At 34.6% G+C, this 13,675-nt stretch overlaps 1 protein-coding gene across 2 annotated transcripts in view; it reads right to left on the bottom strand.

Moving 5' to 3' along the window:
• Nucleotides 1-13,675, bottom strand: part of Syn1 (Syntrophin-like 1) — a 71,532-nt gene that overhangs the window by 37,419 nt on the left and 20,438 nt on the right. Inside the window, exons 4-5 of one of the 2 annotated variants that reach the window (XM_089096959.1) lie at nt 10,126-10,264; nt 6,038-6,226 (exon numbers count right to left, since the gene is read on the bottom strand). In XM_089096959.1, the coding sequence (XP_088953085.1) occupies nt 6,038-6,226; nt 10,126-10,264 (328 nt within the window). Of the gene's footprint in view, nt 1-6,037; nt 6,251-10,125; nt 10,265-13,675 lie in introns of both variants that reach the window. The other variant, XM_089096957.1, reaches the window with a different exon arrangement.

Consider the following 13,675-nt stretch of genomic DNA (forward strand, 5'->3'; position numbering starts at 1 on the left):
GACCACTCGGAGATAATCTGCTTAGCGGAAGCAAGATGAACTACTATGCAGGTATATTTTAGTTAAATATTTAATACATAGATATGGTTGGGCGAGCTAGTCCATATAACACGTTTTGGGTGTCCTGCTTTCAATAATTCTTTGTTGCAGTTTCCATAATTTTGTAGCAAAATCATCATATTTTCATTATGTTTTGGTATATTTTATTGTGAATGATCTAAATTCACTTCTTTAGTGTAGTCGCTATAACACGTAAGTACCTTGCTCCAGTTTTAAACATCTTTGCGAACCCAGAGTAAAACTACTGATAAGTTGAAAAACTCAATGATTTGCCTCTAGTGAAAAGAATTGTAGGCCAAAGAAACAGTAAAACATAAATCGATAGACGATCCTTGGTGTGTCAATATTAACAGCAGGTGACCAGAAAGGTAAACAAACATCGCTTGGAAATGAAATGCCATCATAGGAAATGACGAGTCTTTTACAATGACTCGTGGAGAAGATAAACTTGTAGGAGAAAAATGGAAGGTGCTTCTTTTTCGACGAAGGTGCTTGAAACTATTTGTTACCAAGGAATGGCAGCGCCAACATAAAAACATAATTATTCAACTATATTTTAATTTGTAACAAACAGTCCAAATAGACAGCCACCGTATGGGTAATAATGCTGAAGCGCCCCTACAAGAAAAAAAAGAGAAAAGGCCATGAACATGACTAGCAATGACGAGTTCAGGAAACGATGGACATAGTGAACAACTCTTCTCCTGGCAATAACAAAAATTCAGATAATAAATGACTGAACTGGTATATTAATTTCTAGCTTAACATGTTCCTGTTACACAGGTCAACAGAACCAGAAACGATGGGGGATAAGAGTTGAAATATCAGAGGGCCCTGACAACAAAAAAGATTAGTTTTCCGGCTAAATTAGCCAAAAGGTATTGCGCACTAATGTTTTGCTAAAAATATTCCCTGGAAGGTCGGAAATTCTTGAAACGGAAGAGTAGATCCTTATCCACCTTGTATGTATTTACGTTAAATTGTGCAACTTTTCTGCAATACATTTCGTCTTAACCAACCCGCCTCCTTCATCTGCCCAATGGACACAATCAATAACCGTTTACGCATGCACATGTATATGATACACAGCACCAGGAGAGTAAGCTTCTTTCGGAACACGGCAAGCTCGTATATGTGTGATTCTTGCTGTAGCCTGTCTTCTGACTGCAGACTGATGTGTACTTCTTTCCCGGCCTTTTCCCCAGCATTTGTTTTGTTTTAGTTACATTTTTAAATAATTCAGTAATAACCAGGCATGTTTCATTGCACATACCCTCTGAAATATCTAAATTGCGCATTCACATAATTGTTGTGCTACTCTTTAGTTCTAAGTCACGGGGTGGCAAATCAGCAATACCAATTAAACTAAGAAATTCAGGCGTGAATCCAATTCCTCCTTCCTGTTCATCCTTCACGAATTCAGGCGTCTATCCTTCACGGAATCATGGCTTTTATAGGATTTTTATTCTCCTGGGAGGCGTTCGACAATCTTAGCATTTATTTTACTTACTCCCTAGTTAAGCGGCACTAAAATAGGAGTTCCTTCATTCCATTGTAATTGTGACTGGCAAAGCAATTTCCAAATACTTCAGCAATTAAGTTACAACCAGACATTATATCCTCAGGTAATTCAATTTCGTTGCAGTCATTTTGTGGAAGATTTCTATTTCCCAGTTCTAAGATATACTTTGAGAATGCTTCCTGTTCATGATGCAAGTTTTTCTTTAAACGCATATGAATGTGACGTCATATGATTTGTATTCTCCTGGTAGGTGTTCGACAATCTCGCATATATTTTGGCTTATTTTTACTTCTTTGTTGAGCGGTGCTATTCCAGTAACGTGTTCGTTTATTCCATTCTAGTTTCTAAATACTTCCTCAATTAAATTACCACTAGGTCCTCTAATTCAATTTCATACAAGTCATTTTTTGCAAGATTTCGATTTTCCAGTTCCAGGTTGTATTTTGCGAATGCTTCCTGTACATAGTTTTAGACGCGCTTTTCGTTTTAATGAAACCCCGGTTGAGATCTAGTTAGGCTGCTAGGAATTCCTGCAATTAATTCCTATGAGATAGGTGATTAGTGAAGTGGTACAGCAATGTATATTGGGCCCAGTTCCTTGTATCAGCCTATATAATCATTTGACAATAGAGTACCTCTATCAGTGTTAATGCTCTAGAGAATAAGGGCTTAAACACCCAACATAGGAGCTATTTTCTAATAAGATAGGATAAAATAACATGTATTTCAAGCAAAAATGTGGCCAAGTACATGAATAACATACACGATTAACAAATTACACCACTCCTCATAAAAATAAAGAAAAAATAAAATAAAAACTACTCTCTTCTTTTTGCAAAATCATGGTAAGATATCAAGATACCTTCCCACTAGACAAATAAATTGTGACGACGTAATTTTCACGGCATCTGGAGCCAGCACTTTCTGATTCCCAAGTAAATTGTTCCTCGCCCCGAAATGACCTGGACAATGACTTAGACAATACTTTAAATCCCCATTCTTTTACTGGCAAGGAGAACAAGCAAACCTGATGTCCGGACCACTTTTCTTCCTCTCAAAAACTTTCAATCGTCTGGTCCTCCAGCAACCCCTTGATTTCCTTGTCCAACTGTAATTGTTGACTAGTTGGCCCAAGGCCATCATTCCATGCGAAAGAAAAACCTGTTTTATCCAGTACCTCTTTAACTTTAAAAGGCCAAGATCTTTTCCTATGTAGCTGAAGTAACTCATCATATGCAGCCTTCAGTAACCTATCACTGGGTAACTGTAAAACCCTTAATCAAAATTTTATCATTTGGACTGTCCTATAACTTTTAAGAGACCACAGTCCAAGGTCTTCATTAAGAAACTGGTTATGGGTCATTCTATGCAACCCGTACAATCTCTTAAAATAACCTAGCTGAACGCTTTCTAACTGGGCAGCGTTCACGTGTCCCTAAATCTCTGCTCCGTAATAGAGAGTAGGCATTATCTTAAATAAAAAAATCCTCTTATGCAAAGATGAATTCTTTATTCCACTAATTTTATTCCTGAAAAGTGAAAATGTTGCAGCTCTTCTCCTATTTAATACTTCTTTAATATGAGAAATCCATCCACCATTACTTTTGAAGATATAGCCAAGATACTTTATTTTTTCAACTACTTCTAATTGTTGTCCTCCAAATACATATATTATCTATTTTTTCATTCCTTTTACTGAAAACAACCACTTTAGTTTTCATACCGTTAAGCTGTAACTTTTTCATTTGTAAATATTCCTCAATTAAATCAAGTAATATCTGAAGCTCTCTTGCCCACTTCGCCACCAATGCAGTGTCATCCGCAAATAATAACACCAAAAAATTAATTTTTCTAAGACACACCTTTGGAGCCCACTTTGTTTCCAGAAACTCCACCATATCATTCAAAAACAAACCAAACAGTATCGGGGACATGGCGCTGCCCTGCTTCACTCCTTTCTTACGGTCAAATAGCCTGGAAAATCCCGAACCTGCAACCCTGACCAAAGACTTAGTCCCAGAATGCATACCAACAAATAAACGAATAAAACTTAAAGGTAGACCTACATCTCTTAAACACTTTTCAAGTCTAGAAACGCAACATACAGCTTAATTCTACCTGATCCATACTTCTCTATCAGTGCACTTAACACAAATGCTCTATCCGACGTACTATACCCTTTCTGAAACCCCCCTGCTCCTCTTTAATTACCCCATAACCCTCCAACCATTCATTCAATCGATTGTCCAAAATCTTTTCTAAAATTTTACTAAGTGCAGGCGCTAATGCTATCAATCTATAGCTATCATGATCACTAGGACAAACTTTCTTACATAGAGGTACCATAATCAATACTTTCCATAGGGAAGGCCATACACCACTATTTATAATTCTATTAAAAATATTCACTAAAACTAGCAAAAAAACGCCAAGAAACCTCTTTAACAACTGCTGGTATACCATCTATTCCTGGCCCTGATCCTCCCTTCATCTTCTTAACTACTTTCCTAACTTCATCTGAGGTTACCTCATTCACTAAATTATAATCTTTTTCTTTCATCGGAAACTGCGGAGCAACCCTTGATTCTTCACTATCAAGGCCACTTCACTATCAAGGCCACTTCACTATCAAGGCCAATAAGCTTCCCTATTTTCTTAGAGCGTTGTTCTTTGTAGAGGCAGGGAATTCTTTGGGTGGGATTCCTTTTTTCGTGAACCATAATGTTTGCTTTATTCAATGAATATCAAAAACAGTTTATTTAAACCCTCTATACATAAAAAATGCGATAACTTGAGCATGAAGAAGGAAAAAAGGGAAAGGAAACTTTTAACTGGGGACAACTCCACGTCAACACAAATACAGAAGACGAAGATTATAACTTAAAAAAAATCGCATAAATGAAAGACGATTTTAATGGAAAATAATTTACTATATTCTAATGAAGAAGAGGCCAAGGACTTTTTGCTGTAGAAACATCAGTGCTACTCACGCAAATAAGTGACTTTCCTTGTTGTTAAAGCCAGGAGACTGCAAGTTTCCTGAATCGGGTTATCAACCATGGTAATTCCAATGGTGACTTTTTATTTCAATCCAACACCATTTTTAAGGTTTCAGGTTATTTTTGAAATTACCATAAATTCGGTTTCAAAATAGCATTTTACTATTAAGATCAATTTAGATAATGATTTCATTTCTGAATCAGCTAGAAATGGCTTTTTTCTCACTCGTCTGATTTTTATGAAACGGGCTTTATTATTTTTAATTACTATGTTTTGGTTACTATATGGACCGATATTCGTTCCTTACTAGGTGGTGGCTACCGCTGTAACCATGATGTAAGTTACTGTTTAAATACATATGCATGTGACGTCATTCATATATTTTTTTTTATTTAAGGCTCTAAAGGAATTAAACAGAAAAAAAGAGGGACACACCATTGCATCCAATGTGAAAGAGATTTTCCATGTTGCTCAATAAGGGGGGCTGACTGGTTTTCGACTATGATGATTCAATGGTGCATTTTTCACCATAGATGTGGGATTTCAGGACTGCTTTTCCAAATTTATGCAAATATATTTTCGTAATATACTTTACCAACAAGATTTATTGAAATAATAGTTATCATTCTTGAATCTGCTTCAAATTGTGATTCTTCCTCACTTAAGTTTTTTCTCGAAACGTATTTTAAATTTTCGGTTACTATGGACTAGGTTTCGTTCTTTACTAGATTACCCTAAGTGAAAAACCCTTATATTTTCTTTATTTTTTACCAGTGTTTCTTTTCTGGAAATGTTCCAGAAGCACTGGATACTACAAATTGAGCATAAGCAATTTGGAAACAAAATGGCATCTAATAGAAGAATGCCCGGACGGGGTTAGATACCAGTTGGAGGCATTCCATAAATTGAGTGTTAAGCTAGAGGAGAAGCTTAAAGAAGGTAATGTCCGATAGCTGGCAAAATATACGTTAAGAATGGGAAAACTAAACATTAGTCCCTCAGACCAATAATTAGGCTTTTTTGTGAAAGCAATGAACCTTGGTAAATGGCGTCAATTCACAAAAAGGTTGGGCGATTTTTTTTTTTTTAAATCTCGGAGGGGGTCAACTTTTTTTCTAATTTTTCCAATGAAAATGCCAAAAAAAAGTATTTTTCAAAGAAAAAACAAAACAATTACTTTTCTAAATCGGAGGGCGGGACAAAAAGCGTAATAAATTAACAGGCAACATGGTGAAAATTGGGAAGCTAAATATTAGTCCCTCATAACTAATTAGTTTTTTTTACCGTGGAGGTAATGGGCTCTTGTACCCCGAGCTTCGACTCAGTTCAATTAGTCTACTTCTAATAATAGTAGAATTTAGAATTTAGTAGGAATTTAGAGAATTTAGTAGGAAAACTCGACTTTGAAGTAAAAACAAAGAGTACAATATTAACAAGGAACTGTATGGTCCTTACCATTATCAAGGCACTTAAAATTCCTCGTCAAGTAACACAACTGGAGAGGAATAAATCTCGTATCTGGACTCAATCCTGAAGGAGTCTCTGGAGGCTCAGTCGACATAAAAGTTCTCTGCAACTGCCAGCCAATATCATTCAATATGGCTGACTTCAACATATATGGGGTTACTTCTTTCATATACTTCACTGAAACGAAGAACGATGATACCACTAGCAATGGTGCCACAGCAACAAACAAAAAAGGGAAAGAAGCCAAAATTAAAGGAGAAGCATGCAAACAATACATAAGCGAAAATTGGAGAAAACCAACAAGACAAATTAAGGTACAGAACAACAAACCTCTACCTTTTCAAGATTCAATATATTCTATATGGTAACAGTGCAGTTCGTTCTTTCTTCTGGGCTAAATGCTACAAAAACAAAAATTCTAACTTCCTTACATTTATAAAAAATTTTATATTGATTGTCACAGTGGGTTCTACTCAAGGCTTAAGCCAGGATTTTTTTTTTGGGGGGAGGAGGGGATGGGGTGTAAAATACACTAAAAAAAGCATCAAAATTTTTTTATATGCATTTTGTTACGTTTTTATGAGTCGGACACAAATTTCGGGAGTGAGGGAGGGGGTAAACGCCCTACTCCCCCTAGATACGGACTTGCTTCCAGATTAACAGATCTCAGTATAGAGGGGAGGAGGTGAACATTGTAGAATAAACATAAAAAAAGGGAATAACCTTCAAACCGTTCCTGGCTTTTAATTCTTTTTAACTTTATTTATTATTTTATTTTTTCATTTATGTACGAACTGACAGCCTCCAAATGATTCCTTATGGGCGAATTTCTTCAGAAATATTAATGTTTTCGCATTAGTATTTTTCTATTCATGAGTGGAAGGGGAGGGGGCAAGAATGATACCACTAGCAATGCTGCTACAGCGAACAAACAAAAAGAGAAAGAAGCCGAAATAGGGGAGAAGCATGCAAACAAAACAAAGGATAACATTGGAAAATAGAAACGAGACAGATTAATATAGAGAAAAGAAAACTTATCTTTTAGAACATCCCATAATATAAATCACTACGATTGTTTTTTTGTTTTTTTTAATACCTCCAAACTTTACAATTCGACTTTATTTGAAGTTTCATTATCATATATTCTGAAGACGCTTTTAAAAATAGGGGAAAAAAACCGTTGAAATCCAAAGAAATATGTTAAGATTTATGTCGAAAACGAAATTTCGTTTTTAGGACTATTAAAAGGCAACTCACAGATAAGTATTACAGATAGGACATCCAAACATGGAAAACACGAAAATTAATCACAGAATAAATCACGGACAAGTATTAGAGGTAGGACAACCAAAACCACGAACAAATGAAGTTAATCATCAATACATCTTTCCTTTTTTCAGAAATTTCTGACTAGAAACACCAAAAATCCCTTTTCAATCTATGTATCTCAGCAATTCACACTTCCACCTTTGGTACAATGACATTGAAAATGATGAAAACAGTAATGATAATTATAGAGTTAAAGTTTAGTTCCTGATAAGCCTAGAGGTCATGTGGACAAGCAGACCTCCAATGCCCTCCTTCACGAAAAATTATACTAGACATTTTTGTCTTATAACATTTATACTAAACATTTAACAGTTATACTAAACATTTAACATTGGTCCAAAAAGACACACCAGGAAACTGGAAAAAAATTGGACTAAATAATGGATTATTTCTAATTTCAAATCATTCCCAAAAAAAATCCTCTGGTACCTGAATTAATGAACCACACAGGCCTGAGTTTTAAAATTCTGTTTCAAGATAGTAATACAAAAAAAAAAAAAAAAAAAAAAAAAAAAAAAAAAAAAAAAAAAAAAAAAAAAAAAAAAAAAAAAACCAGGCTGAATGAGAAATAGGTAATTACCCTATTCTATGTTGATTCAAACAGAGTAAAATGCAAAGCTGTTTAGTTTCTTTTCTTCTTTTTTTGTTAGACCTGAGTTTTAAAGTCCCTGATAGCAAAGTTTTGAATAGACCTAATATAGATTATCATCAGCCACTAACAAAAGTAATTTAGCACACATTTTCTTTGCCTAATCCTAGTCAGACCGTCTATTTCTGCAAAATAATTTATACAAGGAGTCGTCCACTTAAAAAAATTATGAACACCAGGTGACATGCACCACAAATGGCATAGTTTGACCATGTCTCCTCGAACAAGTAGGGCACAAAAAGGCTCGGCGTGGTGGAGGTTCGCCATCCAAGGCACTTCGAGATATTTGGTATGTAGCAGAGAGTTGGAAACCCTTTGAATTATTCAGTAATGCATACATTGATTTCCACCTGACAGCTCACTTTTTTTTTCTTTTAAGCAAAATAAACAACCGTTATCTTTAAAACAGGTTTTTATCACTGTTCATGTAATGCAACTTACATCAATCCATCAGATTAATCAGGCCCACTTTTCCTAACCAAACTGCTAAGATCTTACTTCCCTGAAGGAAGAACTTTTCTCTCATGCATTAATGCAAAAGCATCCCAGACTATCTTTAATTTCATTCACTTATATGAGAAATAAGGCAATTTTCCTTCGCCAATAGAAATGACTATTATTATATTCTCAGGAAAATCCCTACTTTTCTGATCAGAGGAAAAATAATTTTGAAAAGGGCCAAAAACATATGAAAAGTTAGCGATAACCTTGAGTGCATTTGGACCCTGAACTACGTTAGTCGACCGCAGTTTATTTGCCTACAATCTTGTTCTTCTTTATTCTTTCATGTTTTGAATAATGGTCAGAATCCATCATAATAGACATATTCTATACGAAATCTAAATTTTAGCTCAGTTAACAAATGCAGCAAAATGAGCACAAGAAAATAAAATGAAATATATGATTCCTAGAACTATTAAAAAAAAAAAGAACCCAAAATAGAGCACAGCATACAGTTATAACTAATTGAATCACCGCAAAAAAGAATTATCCTTTTTATACTGCCTCATACCAAAAACATGCTCTCTAAATTTATACGGCTCTCTAAAAGATAGACTGCCTCATACCAAAAACATGCTCTCTAAATTTATTTTCCCTGTGCAAGTTTTTGGCATGTTATTATCTGTCGTCCAAAGATTCAAAAATTTCAAATTTCAAGGCAATAATTTCGCTATAATTCGATAGCTGAGATTTAACTTAATCTTACTACCGAATTACACTTCTTTTTTTTTTAATGCGTTTAAAAGGTTTAAAAAACATTTAAAATAATACGTTTTTCCTTTTTCAAGCAAGTTTAGGTCTTTAAAAAATAATCTTAGAAGAAGTATTGGTAATATCATAATATCAAATTTCAAGGCAATAATTTCGCTATAATTCGATAGCTGAGATTTAACTTAATTTTACTACCGAATTACACTTCTTTTTTTTTAATGCGTTTAAAATGTTTAAAAAACATTTAAAATAATACGTTTTTCCTTTTTCAAGCAAGTTTAGATCTTTAAAAAATAATCTTAGAAGAAGTCTTGGCAATATCATAATATCAAATTTCAAGGCAATAATTTCGCTATAATTCGATAGCTGAGATTTAACTTAATTTTACTACCGAATTACACTTCTTTTTTTTTTAATGCGTTGAAAAGGTTGAAAAAACATGTAAAATAAGACGTTTTTCTTTAAAAAAAAATCTTAGAAGAAGTCTTGACAATATCATAGTTTTAGGTCAGTGACTGAAGAGATCTCAAACTAATGAATCCAATAATATAAACATTTTCTCGGTACATGGTATAGTTGTAAGGCGGTCAAAAAATCACGACATAAACTTTATGCCGGAAAAGAATGCCCACGGATTTTTTGTTATGCTCGATTATGGTTTGAGCATAAATATTTAAATAGATATTAGCATTGCAATATTATATTTAAACGGATAAACTTTATTTAGCAATTAATGATCGAACTTGTTTTTATCACTGACGTCGAAATCTGGAAAAGGGTAGGATTAGCATCTAAGAAGTTCAACTGATATTTCTCATTTCTGCAAAATTCTTGCAGATAATATAACAGGGATATTCATGTCATAAAAAAAACTTTTTGAGCCTACCTTCAAGCTCAACGATTTTTCCAGCTTGTTTCAAAGCTTTAACAGCATCATCATGTGTGGCATTTCTCATGTCCTCACCATTGACACTCAGTATAGCATCGCCAACATATAACTGCTCTGTAAGATCAGCAGCCATGCCCTGAAAAATTACTTCCTTTAAGTTCTTCAGTTTTTCTATGGTTATTTCCAAATACCTTCAATGGTCTTATTTTTTTTAAAAGAAGCATATCAATTTTTGTTTTGTTTTATAGCTGTTAGTTTCAAAAACTAACAAATGACTTATCAGTCAACTGACCCTGAAATACGGCTTCCTTAATGTTGTTCTTTTTATCAATAGTTTTTTTTTTCAAAGACCTCTTTATTATACAAAAAGTACTTGAATATTATAGGAAATAATTAGAATAATCGCGAATATCTTGATATTTTTTAAGATAGTCCCAGATGTCAGAAACCAATGCATAGCTGATCAGTAAAGTCCATTATATGATGTTTTTATAAAAATCCATTGTTCTTATATATGTTTTAACATACCCATTGTTTTCTTATGAATCCTAATTCTGAAAAAAAATCAGTTTAGAATAGATTATTAAATACAATTTAGTATTAGAACGATGGGGATTTGTTTAGTCCTTTACCACTACTATTACTAACAAATCACGGGAGCATCAAGCCACCAGAGGCCAACACAACTACGTATGCTCCTTTTCCATCCCAATCTATTCAAAGCCTCCCTATTTACACCCTCCTAGGAATTTCTAATTTCCTTTAGATGTTTCTTTATGACATCTTCCCCTCCCAACCACGGAGAACTGGCTTTCTGTTTAGCCCTAGACGGTTGGCAGAAAAGGACAATCTTCGGTAATCTGTCATCCTTCATCCGCAAAACGTGCCCTAGCCAAGTCAACCTTTTTTTCATTATAGACCTAGAAAGCAGGATGGAACCACATTTTTCGTAGAGCCTACTGTTTGAAATACGGTCAGTCATCCGGGTACCCAGAACAATCTGTAGGCAATTTCTCTGGAAAAAATCTAGCAAATCTTATACCGCCTTTCGGAGCGTCCATGCTTCAGAACCGTATTTGACAAGTGTCATCACTGTAGCTTCCCATATTCTAATCTTGGTTTGCAGACTTATCTACCTATTCTTCCAAACTTTTTTCAACTCTGGGCCTTGGCTATTCTACTTTTAATATCTTCACTGCTCTCGTCGTCTTTACAAATAATTAACTAAAAAAAACAAGCTTTTTTTTAACTGAAAGTAAGGAGCTACATTAAAACTTAAAACGAACAGAAATCATTCCGTATATGAAAGGGGCTGTCCCCTCCTCAACGCCTCGCTCTTTACGCTATAGTTAGACTCTGTCTCACAACTTTATTTTTTAAAACAATAAAAAACTTTAGCATAAAGAGCGAAGCGTTGAGGAGGGGACAGCCCCTTTCATATATGGAATAAGTTCTGTTCGTTTTAATGTCGCTCCTTACTTCCAGTTAAAAAAACTTGTTTTTTTTATTTAATTTCTGAACGTTTTTAAATTAATGCAGCTTTGATTTAGGTTCACCGTACATGAATAATTAAAACGAAATTCCCATATTAATTTTTCTTTTTTTGGCTAATTGGCTTTCTCAAAATTTTGTTCTGACGCAACTAACGAATTAACTTAGGCTACGTAACGAGTTTCTATTTTCGTATGTTTTTATTACGTATATTAGGGAGTTCGCTCTCTAGTCAATACCTCGCTCTTTACCCTAAAGTTCGAATTTTGTTCGAATCACAAAACCCCTGAATCATAAAGGCCGTTTAATTAGAATAGATAGCTCTTTTGAAAGTACTAAAAAAATCTTTAGCGTAAACAGTGAGGTATTGACTAGGGGGCGAACCCCCTCATATACGTAATAATTTCTGTTCGTTTTATCTTTTAATGTTGCTTCTTACTTTCAGTTTAAAAAAACTTGTTTTTTTATTTAATTTCTGATCGTTTTTTAAATAATGCTAGGAAATCTGGCGTCCCTTCATAGAAATGTCCCTTCCCCCAAGGGAATATCCTCCATGGAAAGATCCTCCCCGTAACCCAAACCTACTCTGACCCCGACCCCCCACTAGAAAAAAATTCCTCCTGAAAACGCCGGTATACTTCCCAATAACCAATACTATATGTAAACAATGGGCAAACTTTATAACTTGCAGCCCTTCCCCCGGGAACAGTGGGGGATTAAGTCATCCTCAAAGACATATGAACTAGATTTTCGACTTTGCTGAAAAAAAATGGCTATCTCAAAATTTTGATTGGGTAACTTCGGGAAAAAAATTAGCGTGGGAGGGGGTCAAGTTGCCCTCCATTTTTTTTGGTCACTTAAAAGGGGGACTAGAACTTTTAACTTCCGTTCGAATGAGCCCTCTCACGATATTTTAGGACTAATGGATCGATACGATCACCCCTGGGAAAACAAAAAAAAAAACAAATAAAAAAACAAATAAACACGCATCCGTGATCTTTCTTCTGGCAAAAAAAATACAAAATTCTACATTTTTGAAGATAGGAGCTCGCAAACTCTATAGTAGAGTTGTCTGGTACGCTGGATTTGATGATGTGATTTTCATTAAAATTCTATGACTTTTAGGAGTTGTTTTCCCCTTTTTTCGAAAATAAGGCAAATTTTCTCAGGTGCCTAACTTTTGATGGGTAAAACTAAACTGGATGAAACTTATATATTTAAAATCAGCATAAAAATCTGATTCTTCTGATGCATCTATTGGTATCAAAATTTCGTTTTTCAGAGTTTCGGTTACTATTGAGCCGGGTCGCTTCTTACATACAGTTCGTTATCACGAACTGTTTGATACGACCAAGTTGAGTGAAGCTGTCCACCTGACCAATCTTTTCGTTACCCAAGGTCACCTTTTCATCTTCACTAATTCCTAGCCTTATAATAATAATCTTTATTCTTCCCCTTTATTACACTGCAATGACATGGGTATCGTCAAATAAAAGCATAAAAAAAAACTATTCTAGCACCCTGAACTTGCAAAACCTCTAAAAGTTTAGTTATTTTGCTCACACTTTCATCTAGGATGCTTAAATCATCAACATAATCTAAGTCCAGGAAAGTCTTTCTCAATTATTCACCTGAGAGTGACAATTTGGTCGACACGTCCTCTACCCTTTCTAAAACCGCACTGTTCTTCTCTCGTAACTTTGTCTACAGTCCCTCTCAGTCAAAAAATTGTCGTATTACTAATTAACTTGCTACCTACAGAGACCAGGCTAATGCCTCAATAATTACCAAACTTACTCTAATCACATTTCTTATACAGTGGTTTAATTAGGGTTTACCTAAAATTCCTAGGTACTTGCTCGTTTTCAAAAATCATATTCATAATCTTCAATAACTTATTTCTAACCTCAGAACCACCATATCTAAGAAACTCATTTACCACACTATCAGCACCTGGAGCCTTATTATTTTGTAATCCTTTTAGTACTATCACTAATTCTTCCTCGCAAAACAAATCTTCCTTCGCATCTGAGGTATCATAAACTTTTTCATTTTC

The sequence above is a fragment of the Artemia sp. Qi Xiang Cuo genome, chromosome 11, assembly GCF_049724085.1.
Source record: "Artemia sp. Qi Xiang Cuo chromosome 11, ASM4972408v1, whole genome shotgun sequence".
NCBI classification, from domain to species: Eukaryota; Metazoa; Arthropoda; class Branchiopoda; order Anostraca; family Artemiidae; genus Artemia; species Artemia sp. Qi Xiang Cuo.